Source organism: Mesoplodon mirus, assembly GCF_964341445.2.
Source record: "Mesoplodon mirus genome assembly, chromosome: 15".
In the NCBI taxonomy this organism is placed as follows: domain Eukaryota; kingdom Metazoa; phylum Chordata; class Mammalia; order Artiodactyla; family Ziphiidae; genus Mesoplodon; species Mesoplodon mirus.
The window spans coordinates 61,841,713-61,862,698 of record NC_138991.1 but is presented as its reverse complement, the minus strand read 5'-3'; the positions used below and the strand labels follow the sequence as shown (position 1 = coordinate 61,862,698).

At 45.9% G+C, this 20,986-nt stretch overlaps 1 protein-coding gene across 2 annotated transcripts in view; it reads left to right on the top strand.

Annotated features, from left to right (window-relative positions):
• The window catches only part of UBN1 (ubinuclein 1), a 38,326-nt gene that overhangs the window by 9,601 nt on the left and 7,739 nt on the right, over positions 1–20,986 (top strand). For both annotated transcript variants that reach the window (XM_082645487.1, XM_082645488.1), the window contains exons 5-14: positions 192–326; positions 1,044–1,147; positions 1,857–2,295; positions 9,338–9,408; positions 10,811–10,940; positions 11,117–11,235; positions 11,374–11,502; positions 11,688–11,831; positions 20,420–20,470; positions 20,569–20,611. In XM_082645487.1, coding sequence (XP_082501613.1) covers positions 192–326; positions 1,044–1,147; positions 1,857–2,295; positions 9,338–9,408; positions 10,811–10,940; positions 11,117–11,235; positions 11,374–11,502; positions 11,688–11,831; positions 20,420–20,470; positions 20,569–20,611 — 1,365 coding nt within the window. The remainder of the gene's footprint in view (positions 1–191; positions 327–1,043; positions 1,148–1,856; positions 2,296–9,337; positions 9,409–10,810; positions 10,941–11,116; positions 11,236–11,373; positions 11,503–11,687; positions 11,832–20,419; positions 20,471–20,568; positions 20,612–20,986) is intronic.

Here is a 20,986-nt window from a genome sequence, read left to right as displayed (position 1 = left end):
TGAAAATGGTGATCAGAGACGTCCAAAACACCTTCTAACTCGGACATTGGTGATTGACTAGAAACATGTCTTAGCATGCTGTCTGAAATGTGACAGAGAAACATAGTCACATCTGCTCTGTCAAGACCCGCTCTGCACCTTTGGACTGTAGTACAGAACTTGGAGCTGACCGTTTGTTTTCCCCCCTTCAGTATGATGAGCTTGTTCCTGCTTCTTTGACTACAAAGTATGGAGGATTTTACATTAACTCGGGAACGCTGCAGTTTAGACAAGCATCAGAATCTGAGGATGACTTCATTAAAGAAAAGAAGAAAAAATCTCCAAAGGTTAGAACGTTGCTCGCTTTTGGATTTCAGAAGTGCTTTTTTACATGACCTTATGAGATCAGTAGGTGACTTGCCAGAATACGTGCTGGTTTAGGATGACTCAGGACATTGGCGGAAAGGCACCAGCTGTGCCGAGGTTGGCGGTTCCCTTCTCGTGTGCTGTGGCGAGGTGCCGTGAACCTGGAGGTCTCGGTCATTGTATCCATGCCTGTGTCCTTGCAGGCTCGGCAGGGATTCATTCCTCGAGGTGGACCCAGGGCGGGGACGAGGGCAGTGAAGGGTGTGGAGTGAGGGGAGTTTGCACCAGCTTGCTGTGTCTCTTCTTTGGACATGTAGAGGACTTCGGTTCCCAGGGCTGTCACCCCAACGAAAACAAGACAGCCCTATGATAAGTTTATTTTGAAAGCTATCTACCACTGCCTGTGTGTTTAAAACGCAAGGTAGGCCCACACATAGCTCATTTTAAACCAGAAACTGTTCAGGCTGCAGAATGGCGTCTGTTGCCTCAGGCCCGGGTTTCCCAGAAGCTGTTGTCAGTGGGAATGCTGTCCTGACCTGCAGGTCTGTGGTCCAAGGACTGAGCGGAAAGCTTTTGTTCGTGAAGGAAGTAAGACAGCTCTCAGGATGTACCCTGGGCGGAGCAAGGCCGGTGCTGTGTAGTGCACTTGCTCCCAGAGTTAGGGAGCTGTGTAACTGTGCCTTGTCTTTAATTCTCAGAAGCGGAAGTTGAAGGAAGGTGGTGAGAAGATAAAGAAGAAGAAAAAAGATGACACTTACGACAAGGAGAAGAAATCGAAAAAGTCCAAGTTTTCCAAAGCCGGGTGAGATGCAGCAGCTTCTTTGCTAGGATGACGTCTGAACGGTTAGGGCAGGACACCTGGGAGCTGACTCGCCCTCCTCCTCACAGCTTCAGAAGAGGCAGCAGGGCCTGGCCTTCCGTTCCCCCTCGTGCCGCCCACGGTGCCATGTGGGCCTAGTCTGTACTCTCACATCTCTGTGTGTCAGACATCAGAGTTCTCTCTGTCCCACTGTCAGTGTTGGCAGCTATTTCTGTCACTGTATGATTGCTGATGTTTCCTGTTCTCTTGGGCACCCCTCCTCTGCCCCAGTTCTCCTGTCTGTGTTCCCCCTTTGTCTTCTCCGGTCCTGCTTCCTCTGCCTCACTTGGTCTCACCCCAGTCGCCCTTCAAGTTGCTGCTGCTCTCTGCTGCTCCTGCTTTCTCCCTTTAAATATCTTTCTTACCCCCCCTTTTTTGCAACCTTTTATTTCAGCCTGACAGTGGTTTTTAAAAACGCATCGGATATGTAGCATTTTGTGATACTGTTTTGCTAACCTATATTAAATCTCAAGCTTTGGTCCCAGCAAGAAGGAGCTCCATATGCCAAGAAGAGGGAGGAGGAGTAACAGGGTGAACTTGTGACTGAGGTTCCTGGAGACCATTGTGCTGGGAGCAGGGCTGAAGCCCCTCTGTGAATTTCCCTTTTGAGGTGTACTGCAGCCTTAGTAACTGACTTCCCCCTTGCTTGCAGCTTCACAGCCCTCAATGCCAGTAAGGAGAAGAAGAAAAAGAAGTATTCTGGGGCTTTGAGCGTTAAAGAGATGCTGAAGAAATTTCAGAAGGAGAAAGAGGCTCAGAGAAAGAGGGATGAAGAGCATAAGCCCGTAGCAGTCTCGTCGGTGGAAGCTCAGGGCCTGCGGGAATTGGAGGGTGCCTCTGACCCTTTGCTCTCGCTCTTTGGCTCCACTTCTGACAACGACTTGCTGCAGGCAGCCACCGCCATGGACTCGCTGACTGATTTGGACTTGGAGCAGCTGCTCAGTGAGTCTCCAGAAGGAAGCCCCTTCCGCGATATGGATGATGAAAGCAATTCCCTTGGGGTGGGACTGGACCAGGAATTCAGGCAGACCTCTTCCCTTCCCGAAGGCCTGCCTGCGCCCCTGGAGAAGCGCGTTAAGGAGCTGGCTCAGGTATGGTGACATGGAATGGCCGGGCTCTCCTGGAAGCAGTTTGGGCAGTTGATGCTGGTCCCTAACCACTCAAAGCTCGTGGCCTAGAGCAACCCTCAGTCAGTGGGCAGTTCCAGTGTCAGCTCTTCCAAGTTTTCTTCTCATCCCAAATGAGGGAACAGTGGAATCTCTGCCTGTCAGGCATCATTTCTCAGCCTTTCATGGTTCCTTCACTCCTGGAGAATTTACTGTCTTCTGGAGAGATTTTCTCTTTTCCTACTTTCTGCCTGTCAGAGTATCTTTCCTTTTGTATGATAGACTGACACTAGTGTTGGCAGCAGGCAGCTGAGGCAGAGATCCATCTTCTTAGTAATCTTCTGAAGGTTTTGAAAATTCACAGAAGTTTGCAGTCATATGTTAGACGTGGGGCAATGCTTCATTGCCACTGGGTTTAATTGCCCCCTGGACTTGCACGTCACCAGTGTTAGGTAGTGATTACAGGAATTCTAAATTGTGCTAAATAAGAAGGAGCTGAACCATAAATGCTGTCCATGCCCCATGTTAAAAACGATAACAGTCTTCAGAAAATAACAGACACTGCTCATGTTTTCCCCCTGGTGATTGGGAATTGATCCCTAGAGCACTAAGGACTGACAATTCAGTGATACATGAATACTGACTATAAACCAAGCATGGGTCGTTAGTTATGATGACTTTTAGTTAAAATACCGTTTTACCGTGGACATCATGACTTGTGACACAACTCCGGTGGCACTTACACTCTATAGCTTAAGTTTTAAACCAGTGATTCAGAATCTCTGTTGTGTATAATATCCCTTGTGTTTTAGGGCAGGGTGAAATGTTAACCACTGCTACAATTGATTTTCTCACTTCCAAAGAACACTTGAACACAACATGTGAAATAATTCAAACGTCTTATTCAGAGCTCTAGTTCATCCTTGTAGAACATGCACAGTATTCTGTTTGAACATAACCATTTAAATGAATTATGCCATGTCAGGATTCAGAGTATATCTTAACAGGATGTTAAGGGGAAATAGTTGCATCTGAACTTGGCATGTTTGAGCGTACTGTCCTGTGCTCTCTCTCAGAATTTATGTTAAAAAACATTACTCCTTATTCTCTTCAATCCTCTGGTTTGTAATCAAATTATTTTGTAGCTTCTGAAAGCCTTGTTGAGTGAGCTGAGTAAGATCTATGTGGCAGTAGCCAGTCATTTGTTAGAGAAAAGTGAGAAAGGGTTCTTGGGGGCTTCCCTGGTGGCGCAGTGGTTGAGAGTCCGCCTGCTGATGCAGGGGACGCGGGTTTGTGCCCCGGTCCGGGAAGATCCCACATGCCGCGGAGCGGCTGGGCTCGTGAGCCGTGGCTGCTGAGCCTGCACGTCCGGAGCCTGTGCTCCGCAGCGGGAGAGGCCACAACAGGGAGAGGCCCGCGTACCGCAAAAGCAAAACAAAACAAAACAAAACAAAAAAAATGGCTCTTGGATGTGTCCCTATTCCCACCAAAGACTGTGTTCTAGTCTGATAACTTAGACTCATTATTTCATTTTCTTGGGAAAGATGGACAAATCTAGTGGAAACAGTGGTTTAATGTGGAATGGCGTTGGGTTGTGATTTGAGAAAACCTCGCTTTCTAGAGTCTGTTGGGGGGACAGTGAGCAAGCTGTCTTCCTCGGTGACTGCCAAGTCTCGGTTGTTTCTTGGGCACGGTGAGACAGGGTTCAGGATCCCATAGGTAAGGTAGGCTCGGGTCCTGGTGAGGAGGTGGTGACCAGGAGGCATACTGGCTTGAAAATATGTTCAAATGTGAAAATGATACTTCAGTCATCACCTGCCCCTTCTCCTATAACAGCATTAAGAAATTTGGGAAATGGAGTGGTAAGTGGGTATTACCCACCATCCCGCCAATCTGAAAACTATTTTCAATTTACGTATTCTTTTCTAGCCTCTGTATATATGTATTTATGCAGGTGTAATTATAGTTGTGAATAATTTCCTGGTTTTTTCGCTTAATAAATATTATTTATAAAGACCTCATTACTTTTAATGGGTGCATGAAAAAGAAGGCTTAATTTAGAAAGTCACTTAATGCCACTCTAAAGGATCCCCAGCTGCTCTGTTCCCACCAGGGCCCTGTGCTTGGGGCACTTGGAGCCTCCTGCATGTGTGCACGGGTGCTCTAGACCCAGACCCTGTTGAGAGTCTTCTGGCAAAGAGATTCCTCCCAGGGAAAAAACACCTATGTACACAAAAATTGCATGTAATTTCAAAAACCATGCATGGATATTTGGATCCTTAATAAGAGGCCCCGTCCTAGATCTTGAACTGGACATTGCATTTTTAAAATTTAAATTAAACTTGATGTATATAACTATAACATTAGCAGTGTTTATGTGTTTCTCACTTTATTTTTCACTCCCCTTCTTTTTCTTTTTTACCCTGTTCTTTTATTTTTGTAATAGTTTGTTTAGATTTTAAATCTTGGCCCTAGAGGATACATGTATCAGTTTCTACCGCTATCTAAAAATCTACCCCGCTGCCCCCAAACTTGGTGGCTTCAAACAGTGACTCATTTCTCCTGACTGTGGGTTGGCCGGCGGTTTGTCTTCTGGTCCTGCCTGGACTCGCTCTCAGGGCTGTGTTTGTCGGGCAAGATGGCGGCTGGCACTGGGACAGCCAGGATGGCAGGACCTCTCTCTCCTCCCTTCTTTCATCCTGGGCTTTTTCAGGGCATGACAGTCTCAGGGCAGCATTTCAGGAGGGAGCTGTAAGGTGGAAGCTGTAAGGCCCTCATGATCTAGCCTTAGAAGTGGTATGCACCACATCTCTTCTGCCACAGTGTATTGGTAAAGCAAGTCACCAACTAGAGGCCACCTCTCCATGGGGGAATGCATGTACTAGGAGGCGAGGAATCTGTGGTTCTGTTTGCCGTCCACCACTGTACTTAAGCAGATTCTATTCTTTTTTTTTTTTTTTTTTTTTTTTTTTTTGTGGTACGCGGGCCTCTCACTGTTGTGGCCTCTCCCGCCGCGGAGCACAGGCTCCGGACGCGCAGGCTCAGCGGCCATGGCTCACGGGCCCAGCTGCTCCGCAGCATGTGGGATCTTCCCGGACCAGGGCACGAACCCGCGTCCCCTGCATCAGCAGGCGGACTCTCAACCACTGCGCCACCAGGGAAGCCCAGGTTCTATTCTTACGTGTATCAGTCTCCCTGGGAAAAGTTTTTGCTGTTGGAAGCAGAAATTAGATTTGACTTCTAACTAGATGTGATACTTAAAACTTTTGAAAAAACATTTGAAAATTTATGTATGTTAAAGAGGTACTCCAAGAGGGCGACCTTGGATACTCCAGAACTGTTACTGTTTTCTTCTCATGTTAGCTCATTTTCCACTTCTTACTTCCTTGTACTGAACATTTTTATGGGCCCCAGGGAACCCAGTGGTTTGATTTGATGGCCTTACCCCTGTCTTCTCTTAATATGTATTGCTTGTGTCTTTTGTCTTGATTGTTGAAAAGTTCAGGTATGTTGTGCCTTCAGTTTACTGTCGTAATGTGGTTTGGCAGCTACTCAGCCTGCTCCAAACAGATGACCCAGCTCTGTTTTTTTTGTTTGTTTGTTTTTTGGCGGTATGCGAGCCTCTCACTGCCGTGGCCTCTCCCATTGCGGAGCACAGGCTCCGGACGCGCAGGCTCAGCGGCCATGGCTGCTCACGGGCCCAGCCACTCCGCGGCATGTGGGATCTTCCCGGACCGGGACACGAACCTGCATCCCCTGCATTGGCAGACGGACTCTCAACCACTGCGCCACGAGGGAAGCCCCCAGCTCTGTTTTGGTCCTCTTCAGCATAAAATGGAAATGATACTGATACTAAAAATAGAAAAGAAAGAGAGACCCCGTGTCACCCACCATTCTACCTGCTCACTGCTTACCCTCCTATACGGTTAGAACCTTTGCATTGCAAAACCAGGGAGACATGGATCCAAGGAGAATAAGGTAGAATAAAAATAACAACCTGTTTGGTCTTTGTAAAAAAGAAAATCATGCCAGATTTCATTCTATTCAGCAAAAACAGGTACAGTATATAAGGTTGTGATCTCAGTGCTGAAAGGCTACAAGTGGCTCTTCTTATAATGAATAAAAGAGCTCATTAAAAGGCTATTGGAACTATTGTAAATCAGCATGATTTGGCTGTTTGGTTTAACTTCATTTCCTAGTTAATCTAGGATTGATTGATTCATACAACTCCTTGGGCAAGGGTGTCTGTCTTTAGGGTTGAGGGATGTCACTTCTTTCTGGCAGACCATCAAATATATATCCAACTGCTCTTTTAATTAGATTTATTTTAAATTTTATCTCTGAGGATTTTGTTTTATACTTGACTGATTATCTTCAGTATAAAACCAAATCCTCAGAGATACTGGTCTACAGGATTCAAAAGGCATCAGAAAAAAAAAAAAAAACATTTCAAAAGGCATCAGGAAAAAAAAAACTTAAAAAAATTTTATAGCCAGAAAGCTTCTGAAATGGCTGATGTCTAAAGATAAAATTTGATTGGCGGGAATGCCCTGGAGGTCCAGTGGTTAGGACTCTTCGCTTTCACTGCCAAGGGCCTGGGTTCAATTCCTGGTCAGGGAACCAGGATCCCACAAGCCAGACAGTGCGGCCAAAAAAAAAAAAATTGATTGGAAACCTGAGCTGTTGATGGGTCTGACAACCAGGCATTTGAAATACATGTTAATTAGGCTGAATTAACATGAAGGTGCTTCTGCATCTTATAACTAGCAGTGTATAAGCTAAAGCAACAGAATGACTCAGTTTTGTTTTCTCTCAAACTGAAGTCATAATCCCAGTACATTAAAGGTGCCACAGTGGATTCCGAAACCTCTGACAGTATAAGAAATGGCAAGTGAATGGGTTACAGTGACGCCCTTTCTTTCTTCCCTTTCCACCTGCTATCTCAGACCTCTGCGCTCTCCTCTGGCCATGCTTGAGTTTTGCATATCCTCTGCAAGTTTTGTTTGGTACTAAGCTTTTCTTCCTCGAGTTTTCATTCTTTGAGTGCTAATCTGTTCATTTGTTTGTTCATTCATCCACTCAGCTGACATTTACTAAGTAGCTATTATGTGATAGGCAGCTGTGGGAAATATATTGATGAGTAAGATTCAGTTCTCCTTCTCCATGAGCTTGTTATACAGATGGACTGGTAGCCATGTAAACAACGGGCTGTGGGACAGAGCAGGATGAAATAAACTCTGTCATGTTTGGATGGCCAACTAGGTGGTCAGGTGAACAGCCAGACTTGAGGAAGTGAAAGAGGAGCTCTTGGGGGTACATAGGAATCGGACTGGAGGCAGCAGGCTTGGCCAGCCTCATGGGAGAGAAGGCCTTAGAGTAAGCCAGGGCACAGGGCTGAGGATGGGCAAGTTGTTGGTTAATGAAGACTCCTGATATGTGGTGGGAGGGGCTGGAGTGGATGGCTGGGTCCAGAACCTAAAGGACCCTAAATGCCAGATGGAGGAGTTTGGGTTTGATTCTAGGCTTGGGAAGGGCTGCCAAAGGGTTCTAAAGAAGAGTGGAAGGATTTAAGAAGGGTGGAGTGCTGTTATTTAGAAGTAGGGACACAGGAGGAGGAAGAGCAGAAACTAGTAGGTTAGGTTTTGGACAAGTCAAGTTTGTATACCAGAGGGTCATTCATTCATAGAAGTAATTTAAGATTCTGGTCCAGAGCTTAGAAAAAAGTGTATAGAGTAGGTTTAGATTTGAGACCTGTGTGTGTTTATGTTATTTTGAAGCTGAGGGGGAGACATTATCAGGTGAAGAGGGTTCTAGATAGAACCTGGGAGCCCATCTGCAGCTAAGGAGCTAGTGGAGGGGACAGGATGCAGTCAAGAGGTCAGGAGAGGACCCAGAGGATGCAGTGAGAGGAAGGCCAGTGGGGCCAGAGGAAGGTAGATGTTTCAGAGGGTTGATCAGGATTGATCATTTCATTTAAGACAATCACCTTATTGTCGTCGTTTGCCCTCATTGCTATATATCAAGCCTGAAATTTTATCTTGCTTAAAGACTTTGGACCAGCAACTCTTGAGTGTAGATCAGTGGTTCTCGATCCTCTGCATGCTAGTCACCAGAGTTACTTTTTAAAAAGTACTGATGCTTAGGTCTCTTTTAAGGAATACATTATTCCCCAGAGATTCTGATGTGATGGGTCTAGGGTGGGGAAAGCTGCCAGGTACTTCTAGTGTGCAGCCAAATAGAGAACCACTGGTTCAGGCTTTTGCAGTTTGCTTTCCTCACTTGTGCATTCGGTGCCCTGGTTGCGCACTGTGGTTGCTTCAGGAGTCTCCAGGCTTGCCATCCAGGGCGTTATTAACTGTGTACTCATGGGAAGCAAAACACTGTATAGCAACCTGCTCTATCTTGTGTTAGTGGGTAGTCAGGTATGTTAGTCATTCCAGTGGTCTGAGTAATAGAGCTCATGATATACCCTAATTAGATTATGAATTTTCAAAGAATTATAATCCTTAAATGCTAAAGCAGCATATTATTATTGTTGCTATTACTACTATTTTGTTTGCTAAAGACCTTCAAATACTGCAGGTTTGTTAAAGTTCTTGATTGTTTTGTACTGTAGATGTATGGAGATTCTAGCTCACAGTTTAGATGATAGAGTGCTGGGCACAGGAGTTAGCTTGCTGGCTGAATCAGATGCCTCATGATTCCCCTGATTGATTTTCTTTTATGTGACTGTTGTTTCAAGTCCTGGGAAGAAGGGACAGTCCATAGATGCTTCAGCATGGGAAAAGAGCTGGATGTACCACTTCTGGAGCATACAGAGATCATAGGTGAACTTAATCTGGGATTAGGGCTGAGTAGGGAAGGGCATGGTGAGGATTTTTAGGGCTGAGTAGGGAAGGGCATGGTGAGGATTTTATCATCAGGTGTTCTGTAGGCCTGTGGGTGAGTGTTCTGTAGGCCTGTGGGTGAGTGTGAGGGCCTTGCGGGGAAAGTGCACTAACTGATGTTACTGTCTACTGTGAACCAGGCTGCCAGAGCTGCTGAGGGAGAGAGCAGACAGAAGTTCTTCACCCAGGATATTAATGGCATCCTCTTAGAGTGAGTACCTTGTTTCTTTGTATCTGCTGTTACCATTCCTGGGTTCAGCAGGCTGGGGGAAATAGGGAGTACGATTCAACTATGAATGGGATAGGAAAGCACTGATGAGATTTTTAAAAATTGATTTTTATTTATTGTTATTCTTTTAAAAAAGGTCAGGGGGGAAGTCCCTGGCAGTCCAGTGATTAGGGCTCTGAGCTTCTACTGCAGAGGGCATGGGTTCGATCCCTGGTTGGGGAACTAAAATCCCGCATACCACTAAGCAAGACCAAAAAATAAATACATACATACATACATAAATACAAAAATAAAAAAGGTCAGGGGTGGGGGACATCAAATGTTTGTCTCTAGGAAATGGTAGACCGTACTAATCTTAGGCAGCAGACATTATTAGAACACTGTACGTAACAGTCATGGCGTGCTGGAAGAGGATTTTGTGCTAAGCGTGAGATGAGAGGGAAGGCGTTGCTTGCCCATCTCTGGGAAAAGTAAGAGACAGCTTGGTGCAGGCAAGGCTCTGCCCTCCTGGGGCACTCCTCAGCATACCTACCTGGTTATTCTCCTCTTACTCTCACTTTTGCTCCCAAGGCCAGTGTTCATCATCCCGTAGCCCGTCTAACAAACACCCAAACCTCTGAGACATCACACTGTATGAATTGGATTAAAAAGCAAAAAAAAAAAAAAAAAAAAACACCTCCACGTGTATAAATCCAAACCAGATTCTTTGTACCTGGCCCGCCAGCTTTGCCACCTTCTCTCCTGGTTGCATCATGTAGCAGAGGAAGCTTATTGCTCAACAGCTGAGGATTTTCCACATATAAGAACAGTTGTGAAGACTAGGGAATTTTCTAGCAAAGGACCTTGCCTGGCCAGGATGGAGACTGGCCACTTGGGTCAGGGAGCACCTGAGACAGCACAGGTGAGGGGTTTGTCTCCTGGAGCATGCCAGATACAGAGAACTCAAGGGATTGAAGACGGACTGTGTTCTGCTCATATAGATGGGGACGCTGGAGGGATGAGGATTTCCCTGACCACTTAGTCAGGGACAGAACTTGGAAATGGAAAAAAAAGGAAAATCTGCTGGAAAGTATTTCCTGTCGACCCCAAGTAACTCAGTTACCTTCCAGTTTGAAAGCATTTATGTTTTCTTTGTTTATGAAACTCAGAAATTCAGATCTTGTTCTTTTGGGCTCTGTTTTCTTGACACCTTTGACTTGGTCCTGTCTTTGACCTGAGAGCCTTGACCCACTCTACCTAGCCAAGTTTATTGGGTCTGGTGACTGCTGGAGGTCTGTTGTGCTGGCTGCTCTGTTACACTGTGACAGGCGAGATCAGGCTTGGCCCGCTCTTGGCTCCTGCAGACGAAAGGAGCTGCGGTGAGTAACTCTGCTCTGTTCTTCAGCATAGAGGCGCAGACCCGGGAGCTGAGCAGCCAGACCCGTTCCGGGGTATATGCCTACCTTGCTTCCTTCCTGCCCTGCAGCAAAGACACCTTGGTCAAGCGCGCACGAAAACTTCACCTCTGTGAACAGGTGGGTGACTTTGCAGTGGAGCCCCTTGGCTTCGGGGCGCAGCGGAGTGGGTGATGGAGTCTTCATAGATGCCACATCTGCTGCTGCGCTGCCTCCGTGCGATTATTCCTGTAGTGTGTGCTCAGTGTAAGAAGTGATGCATAAACCAGACTTATGATATGTCCTGCTCTCCGCAGGGGGGACGTCTGAAGGAGCCTATCCAGAAACTTAAGGAAGCCATTGGCAGGGCAATGCCAGAACAGATGGCCAAGTACCAGGATGAATGCCAGGCACACACGCAAGCCAAGGTCGCTAAGTAAGTGTGTCCCATCACTCCCTTCAGCATTCTGACCTCCTTTTCTTAGAAGTCCTGGGGGGTGGGGGGAGATGGTGGGCAGAAGGAAGCAGTTCTGCAGTGACCTTAGAGTCCTGCCTAATTCTTTCTACCTCCTAGGATGCTGGAAGAGGAGAAAGACAAGGAGCAGAGAGAACGGGTTTGTTCTGATGAGGAAGAAGATGAAGAAAAGGGGGGCAGGAGGATAATGGGACCCCGGAAGAAATTCCAGTGGAATGATGAAATCAGGTGTGCCCAAACTGGGACCTTGCCTCAGTGGAGGGTTTGTGGGGCCAGTGTCTGAGCATGTTCCTGTATTTCTAATGAAGGTTAGAATCATTTACTTTAATCAGGGCTGCTGAAAGCACATGATTGAAACCTTGAAGAAACATTTGGGGTAGTTTAAAGGTTTCTGACTTCTGCCCACTCTTCAGGGAGCTACTCTGTCAGGTGGTGAAGATCAAACTGGAGAGCTATGACCTGGAGAGGAACAAGGCCCAATCCTGGGAGGACTACGTGAAGGCGTTTCTGGATGCTGAGGTCAAACCTCTCTGGCCCAAAGGCTGGATGCAGGCCAGGTGAGGGCCCGCGAGCAGCCAGTGTGGTCATTGTGACCATAGGGTGGAGCGTTCTTGCGGTAAAGAGATGTCTGAGTGATTCTTTTGCACCAGGCCCCAGAGCCCCACCCTCAGAGAGTCACCGGCTAGTGGACTCGACTCTGATTTCACTTGAGTGACTGGGGGCTTTTCCATCTCCCTTAGAAGAGTGAAGTTATCTGTGGGGTTTTGTCTTTGTCATTCTTTATCCCACTTCAGTTCAAAGTTGGCTGTATGCTCATCCTACTTCAATCTGCCCTTTTCCTGAGATAATGGCTCCTACTAGAAGTTGAGAGACAGATTCGTGTTCGGAACATTTTAATGTTCTGAACAGAATTCTTATTTGCAACTGGCAGGGGTGACTACTACTTAGAGTTAAATGCCAGACTTTCCTCACAGGCTACTTTGTGTTATATAGCTTCCCACGAATGGACTATGTCTGCAATACACAGAGAAAGTTACCTGGAACTAGTGTTCTTTAGAAAAAAAAAAATTTTTTTTTTTGGAGTTAAAATACACTTAATGTAAGTTTAGCATCTTTAAATGCACAGTTCAGTGGTATTAAATACACTCACATTGGTATGCAACCATCACCACCATCATCTCCATCACTTTTTTCATCTTGTAAAACTGAAACTCTACCCATTAAACACTAACTCCACATTTCCCTCTCCTCACAGACACTGGCAGCCACCATTCTTCTGTTTCTATGATTTTGACTACTTTAAGTACCTCATATAAGTGGAATTATACAAAGTGTTTGTCTTTGTGTCTGGCTTACTCCACTTAGCATAATGTCAGAGTTCATCCATGTTACAGCATGTGTCAGAATGTTCTTCCTTTTTAAAGCTGAATAATGTTCTATTGTATGTATACGCTTTGCTTATCCATTCATCTGTTTATAGTACTTGTGTTGCTTCTACATTTAAGCTATTGTGAATAATGCTGCTATGAACGTGGGCATACAAATATCTTTTCAAGACCCTGCTTTCTGTTCTTTTACATATATACCCAGAACTGGAATTACTGGATCATATGGTGATGTTGTGTTTAATTTTTTGAGGCCTCACCATAATGTTTTTCATAGCAGCTGTTATCTTTTTACATTCCCACCACCAGTGCACAGGGTTCCAATTTCTCCACATCCTCACCAACACTTTTTTTTCTCTTTTTTTTGGTAGTAACCATCCTAATGGGTATGAGGTGGTCTCTTGTAGTTTCAATTTGCACTTTGCTAATGATTAGTGATGTTGAGCATCTTTTCATGTACTTACTGGACATTTGTATATCTTCTTTGGAGAAATGTCTATTCAAGTCCTTTGCCCATTTTCTAATTGGTTTGCTTGTTTTTTTGTTGTTGAGTTTTAGGAGTTCACTATATATTCTGGATTTTTTTTAATATTCTGGATATTAATCCCTTATCAGATACATAATTACCAAATATTTCTCTGTTCTGTGGGTTGCATTTTTACTTTGTGGATAGTGTCTTTCAACCTAGATGAAATGGACAAGTTCCTAGAAACACAAAACTTACCAAGACTAAATCACAAAGAAATAGCAAATCTGAATAGACCTATGTTTATTCTCTATTTTGCTTATTTCTGCTTTAATCTTTATTATATCCTTCATTCTGCTAGCTTTAGGTTTAGTTCTACTTTTTCAACTTCCTTAAGTTGTAAGTTAGGTTGTTGATTTGAGACCTTTCTTGTTTCTTTTTTTTTTAAGTTAATTAATTAATTTTTGGCTGCATTGGGTCTTCGTTGCTGTGCACGGGCTTTTTCTCTAATTGTGGTGAGCAGGGGCTACTCTTCATTGCAGTGCGTGGGCTTCTCATTGCGGTGGCTTCTCTTGTTGTGGAGCACAGGCTCTAGGTGTGCGGGCTTCAGTAGTTGTGGCATGCGGGCTCAGTAGTTGTGGCACACAGGCTTAGTTGCTCCGTGGCATATGGGATCTTCCTGGACCAGGGCTTGAACCTGTGTCCCCTGCATTGGCAGGTGGATTCTTTTTTTTTTTTTTTTTTTTTGCGGTATGCGGGCCTCTCACTGTTGTGGCCTCCCCCGTTGCGGAGCACAGGCTCCGGACGCGCAGGCCCAGCGGCCATGGCTCACGGGCCCAGCCGCTCCGTGGCATATGGGATCCTCCCAGACCGGGGCACGAACCCGTATCCCCTGCATCGGCAGGCGGACTCTCAACCACTGCGCCACCAGGGAGGCCCTGGCAGGTGGATTCTTAACCACTGTGCCACCAGGGAAGTCCCTAAATTTCCCCTTACCACCACTTTTCACTTTGTCCCATAGCCTTTAGTATGTTATGTTCTCATTTTCATTTGTCTTTTAAGTATTTTCTAATTTTCCTTGTGATTTCTTCTTTGATCCATTGATTGTTTAAAAGTGAGTTCTTAAAAGTTGTTTTTGTCTAGTGTATCTGCCATTTGTTTTTTTCTCACAATTTTGTTAGTTTTCCAGTTTTCCTTTTGTTATTGATTTCTAACTTCATCCCATTGTGGACAGAGAAGATACTTTTTATGATAGCTATCTTTTATTTATTTTTTTATAAATTTTTTAGCATCTTTATTGGAGTATAATTGCTTTACAGTGTTGTGTTAGTGTCTGCTGTATAACAAAGTGAATCAGCTGTATGTATACACATATCCCCATGTCCTCTCCCTCTTGTGTCTCCTTCCCACCCTCCCTATCCCACCCCTCTAGGTGGTCACAAAACACCGAGCTGATTTCCCTGTGGATAGCTGTCTTTTAAACTCTACTGAGAGTTCATTTGTGGCCTCACATATGGTTTATGCTGGGAAATGTCCCATGTGCACGAGAATGTGTGTGCTGTTGTTGTTGGGTAGAATGTTCTGTATCTGTCTGTATCTGTTGTTGGGTAGAATGTTCTGTATCTGTTTGTATCTGTCCAGCTGTTATTGTAGAACTGTTCATTTCTCCCTTCAGTTCCCGTCAGTTTTTGCTTCATATATTGTATTTTAATGGTCTGTCAGGTGCATGAATGTTTATAATTGTTATATCTTCTTGCTGTATTGAACTTTTTATTAATATATAATATTCTTCTTTATCTTTTGTAACCTTTCTTGATTTAAAGTCTACTTTGTCTGATACTAAGATAGCCACCTCTGCTCTCTTGGTTATTATTTGCATGGAGTATCTTTTTCCATCCTTTTACTTTTTTTTTTTTTTGTGGTACGCGGGCCTCTCACTGTTGTGGCCTCTCCCGTTGCGGAGCACAGGTTCCGGACGCGCAGGCTCAGCGGCCATGGCTCACGGGCCCAGCTGCTCTGCGGCATGTGGGATCTTCCTAGACCGGGGCATGAACCCGTGTCCCCTGCATCAGCAGGCAGACTCTCAACCACTGCACCACCAGGGAAGCCCCATCCTTTTACTTTTAATCTGTTCTTGTCTTTGGATCTCAGGTCTTTGGCTCTTTTTTTTTTTTTTTTTTTGGCTGCGTTGGGTCTTCATTGCTGCACATAGGCTTTCTCTAGTTGTGGTGAGCAGGGGCTACTCTTGGTTGCAGTGTGCAGGCTTCTCACTGCAGTGGCTTCTCTTGTGAGGTGCATGGGCTTCAGTAGTTGCAGCATGAGGGCTTAGTAGTTGCGGCATGCAGGCTTAGTAGTTGCGGCACACGGGCCCTAGAGTGTGTGGGCTTCAGTAGTTGCAGCGTGTGGGCTCAGTAGTTGTGGCGCATGGGCTCTAGGGCACACGGGCTCAGTAGTTGTGACTCGCAGGCTCTAGAGTGCAGGCTCAGTAGTTGTGGCACACGGGCTTAGTCGCTCCACGGCATGTGGGATCTTTCCTGACTAGGGATCGAACCTGTGTTCCCTGCGTTGGCAGGCGGATTTTTAACCACTGCGCCACCAGGGAAGTCCCAGGTCTTCGGCTCTTGTAGATAGCATATAGTTAGATCATGTGGTTTATCTATTCTGCCAGTCCCTGTCTTTTGATTGGAGTGTTGAATCATTTACATTTAAAGTAATTACTGGTAAGAAGGAACTTACTTCTGTAAGTTGATCAACACACAAAAACTCTGCCCCCTTAACAGCTCTGCTGCTGTCACAAAAGTACATAGTGTGCCCCCAACATAAACTAATAGTTTTTTAAATGCCTCCTAAGTTTTGTAGAAGACAAGACGTGGAGTTACAAACCAAAGTTACAGTAATAATAGCTTTTAAACTCATTTCAAAATATATTTTTTTAATTTATCGGCTGCGTTGGGTCTTGGTTGTGGCATACGGGATCCTCGTGGCATGCGGGATCTTTCATTGTGGCGCGCGGGCTCTTTGTTGCGGCACAAGGGCGTCTCTCTAGTTGTGGCGTGTGGGCTTCTCTCTAGTTCTGGCATGTAGGCTCCAGAGCACGTGGGCTCTGTAGTTTCTGGCACGCGGGCTGTCTAGTTGAGGCGCACGGGCTCAGTAGTTGTAGTGCGCTGGCTTAGTTGCCCTGTGACATGTGGGACCTTAGTTCCCCCACCAGGGATCGAACCTGCGTCCCCTCCACTGGAAGGTAGGTTCTTAACCACTGTACCACCAGGGAAGTCCCTTAAACTAATTTTTTTTCTTTAAATGTATTAGTCTCTTAAATGATGTAGAAAACAAAAAGTGTGGTTACAAACCATCGTTGTTATATAACACTAGCTTTCCAATGGTCATGTATTCACCTTTTTGAGATCTTTATTTGTGCATGTAGCTTTGAGGTGCTGTCTGGTGTCCTTTCATTTCACCTTTATTAGGACCCTTGAGCATTTCTTACAGGGTAAGTTTTTTTAAAAAATAAATTTATTTATTTTATTTATTTTTACTTTTGGCTCTGTTGGGTCTTCGTTGCTGTACGCGGGCTTTCTTGAGTTGTGGTGAGCGGGGGCTACTCTTCCTTGTGGTGTGTGGGCTCCTGACTGCGGTCGCTTCTCTTGTTGCGGAGCACGGGCTCTAGGTGCGTGGGCTTCAATAGATGTGGTGCACGGGCTCAGTAGTTGTGGCTTGCAGGCTCTAGAGCGCAGGCTCAGTAGTTGTGGTGCACAGGCATAGTTGCTCCATGGCATGTGGGATCTTCCCGGCCCAGGGCTCAAACCCCTGTCCCCTGCATTGGCAGGCAGATTCTTAACCACTGCGCCACCAGGGAAGCCCTACAGGGTAAGTTTTTGATCATGAACTCCTTCAGCTTTTATCTGTCTGGGAATGTCTTAATTTGTCCCCCACTTTTTTTTTTTTTTTTTTTTTTTTTTTGCTGTACGCGGGCCTCTCACTGTTGTGGCCTCTCCCGTTGCGGAGCACAGGCTCCAGACGCACAGGCTCAGCGGCCATGGCTCACGGGCCCAGCCGCTCCGCGGCATATGGGATCCTCCCAGACCGGGGCACGAACCCGTATCCCCTGCATCGGCAGGCGGACTCTCAACCACTGCGCCACCAGGGAGGCCCCCCACTTTTTTTTTTTTAATTGAAGAATAGTTGATTTTATCTCCCCCACTCTTGAAGGTCAGTTTTGTCAGATATAGGATTCTTGGTTGACAGTATTTTTCTTTCAGTACTTTGAATATATCAGCCCACTGTCTTCTGGTCTTCAGAGTTTCTGATGAGAAATCTGCTGATAATCTTGTTGAGGATCCCTTGTGTGTGATGATTCAATAATATCTGGGTGCTTTCAATACTCTCTCTTTGCCTCTGGCTTTTGAAAGTTTGATTATCATGTGTTTTGGTTTGGGTCTCTTTGAGTTCATCTTACTTGGAGTTCTTTAAGCTTCTTGGTTGTTTATATTCATGTATTTACACTTACATGGTTTGTTTTCACATTTGGAAAGTTTTCAGCCATTATTTCTTCACTATTCTCTGTGCCCCTTTCTCTGTCCTCCTCCTGGGACGTCCACGCTGTGCTGGTGTGTGCTTGTCTGCTTGATGCTGTCCCACTGTTCCCTTGACTCTGTTCACTTTTCTTCAGTCTTTTCTTTCTGTTCCTCACACTCGATAATCTTCATTGTCCTGTTTCACGTTCACTGTTTCTTTTTTCTGCCTGCTCAAAACTGCCTTTGAATCCCTCTACTGAATTTTCTTTGGTTAATTAATTAATTAATTAATTTATTTTTGGCTGCGTTGGGTCTTCGTTGCTTTGCGCAGGCTTCCTCTAGTTGTGGTGAGCGGGGGCTACTCTTTTGTTGCGGTGTGCAGGCTTCTTACTGCAGTGGCTCCTCTTGTTGCAGAGCACAGGCTCTAGGCACGTGGGCTCAGTAGTTGTGGCTCACAGGCTCTAGAGTGCAGGCTCAGTAGTTGTGGCTCACGGGCTCTAGAGTGCAGGCTCAGTAGTTGTGGCTCACGGGCTCTAGAGTGCAGGCTCAGTAGTTGTGGTGCACGGGCTTAGTTGCTCTGTGGCATGTGGGATCTTCCCGGACCAGGGCTCGAACCTGTGTCCCTTGCATTGGTAGGCGGATTCTTAACCACTGTGCCACCAGGGAAGCCCTGAATTTTTTTTTTTAATATTTATTTGTTTTATTTATTTTATTTTTGGCTGCATTGGGTCTTAGTTGCAGCACATGGGATCTTCTTTACGGTACACGGGATCTTTGATGCACCATGGGCTTCTCTCTAGTTGTGGCGAGCAGGCTCAGTAGTTGCAGTACACAGGCTCTCTATTTGTGGTGCACAGGCTCCAGAGCGCGTGGGCTCTGTAGTTGCGGCACTCGGGCTCTCTAGTTGCGGCTTGCATGCTCATTAGTTGTGGCACATGGCCTTAGTTGCCCCGTGGCATGTGGGACCTTAGTTCCCCAATCAGGGATCAAACCTGCATCCTCTGCATTGGAAGGTGGATTCTTTACCACTGGACCACTAGGGAAGTCCCCTCTCCTGAATTTTTCACTTCAGTTACTGTACTTTTCAGCTCCAGAATTTCTTTTTGGTTTCTTTTCAGGTTTCCCATCTCTTTATGGATATTTCCATTTTGTTCACATGTTATTTTCTTGACTTTCTCCACATCTTCCTTTAGTTCTTTGAGCATCTTTAATACAGTTGTTTTTGTCTAGTGTATCTGCCATTTGGTCTTTTTTTTTTAATTAATTAATTTTATTTATTTATTTTTGGCTGCATTGGGTCATCGTTGCTGCGTGAGGGCTTTGTCTAGTTGTGGCGAGTGGGGGCTACTCTTCATTGCAGTGTGCGGGCTTCTCATTGCTGGGGCTTTTCTTGTTGCAGAGCAGGGCTCTAGGTGCGTGGGCTTCAGTAGTTGCAGCACGCAGGCTCTGTAGCGTGGCTCACGGGCTCTAGAGCGCAGGCTCGGCAGTTGTGGCACACAGGCTTAGTTGCTCTGTGCTGCCATTTGGTCTTTTCAGGGACAGTTTCTGTTGATTTGGTTCTTTTCCTTTGAACAGGCCATATTTCCTGTTTGTTTGTGTGCCTTGTGATTTTTTTGTTGAGCACCAGACATTTGAATCTAACATTGGGGTAACTCTGGAAATCAGATTCTCCCACTTCCACAGGGATTGCTTTTGTTTATATACTGTTTGTGCTTATTGGTGGTGGTTGTTGTTGTAGGCTGTCGCTGTGTTGAGGACCAGCCTGATGTGTGAACTTAATGTGTTACTCTTAGGTCATTTCTGAGCTTTTTGCTGGTACGCGCAGTCACTTTCTAATTTTTCCCGTGGAGGTAGTTTTGTTTTGTTTTTTTTCTTTAATGTCTGACACCAGAAAGGGGAAAATCAGAAAAAGAAGGAGGTTAAAAGGTGGTGCCAGCCCTTTAAATCCCCTGGCAGTCACTTCAGCCTGAGGTGCAGCAACAACAGCTGTGTGCACCTCCCACCTCTGTGATCAGAAGCAGTGATCAGCCATCAGAGCACAGATCCCTCATCTTTGGAGACCAGGGTCCTTTTTGCCCACGCTTGTTTCCACAAGCTGTGTGCAAGCTGCTCCAGGAACACCTGCACAGCCCGCTGGGTGGGGGATGGGCAGCTGCTACTGTGTTGAGACCTGAAATTAACCACAGTTTACTCATCTAGGTCTTCTCCTGGAAGTTGTAAGCCTTGAACAGTCTCTAGAGTTATAGAATAGTTCCGTCAGATGGATTCTGCCAGTGTAGTGTTGTCCAGCTGGGCAGACCATTCATGGTGCTTCCTACTCAGCCGTGTTCCCAGGACCCTCCCCTTGGAGCTAGTGAGCCTTTTCTTGTCTCAGTGTCCCTTTAAATAGAATTGCTCTTGTCACTTATAGATTGGACTCCTGAAGGTACATAGGGGAGGGCATAAAGAAATTTTTGTTGTTTCTCTGGGAAAAGATAATGCCATGGATCACTTCACATTTTTACTTTTGGAGAGGGATGAGAATAGGCAGTAAGGAAAGTGCTCCTGACTTCAGTGAAAAATCACTGTGAGAGGTTTGGGGGCAGACCCATAGCTTGTTTTGTTGAATTCTAGCTCCTTGGCTTTCAGGTGGCCAGTGCAGCTACTAAGGCCCTCTCACCAGCCCACTGACATTTAGTGAGTGACAGCCACTGAGTACCAGGGAGGTGACAAGGCTCTGGAAGCAGAATCTGCTTTCAGGGGGCTTGTGCAGACTTCCCAGTGTTCTCTGTTTGTTCCAGGACTCTGTTTAAGGAGAGCAGACGAGGCCACGGGCACCTGACGTCAATCCTGTGAGTGTCTCAGTGTTTTCACTTGTCAGGACTACTGGCATTTTTATCTCCTTCATGGATCTCCTCTGAACCTTTCCTGTGTTCATTCCTTTGAACAGGGCCAAGAAGAAAGTAATGGCCTCTTCCAAAATGAAGGTGAAGGTGAGTCAGCCTGCCCAGGTCACGTGTCATCTTTTCTCATCTCTCTGCAGCCATGCTCCTGGCAGCTCATTGAACTTTGCTGGTCTTGTGGGGGTAGCTCTTTGGGATTAAGTTGTACCAAGAGGCAGCCTGGCCCACAGGAGTGGCCTGGGGTCGGCAGGGCAGAAACCTGAGTCGGGCCACTAGTGCCCTTCAGCCCCCGTTCTAGGAAACAGCACCCACCTGGCCAGTTCCTGGGGTCGTTGCGGGGTCAAGTGAGGTCCTCCTGACAGCCCTCTGAGGAGTGATGAGCCCTTGCAAATGTGGAAGTGTCACAGTGTGAATTGTCCTAATCTCTTATGGAAGAGCACCATCCTAGTGAAGAGCAGGTGAGCC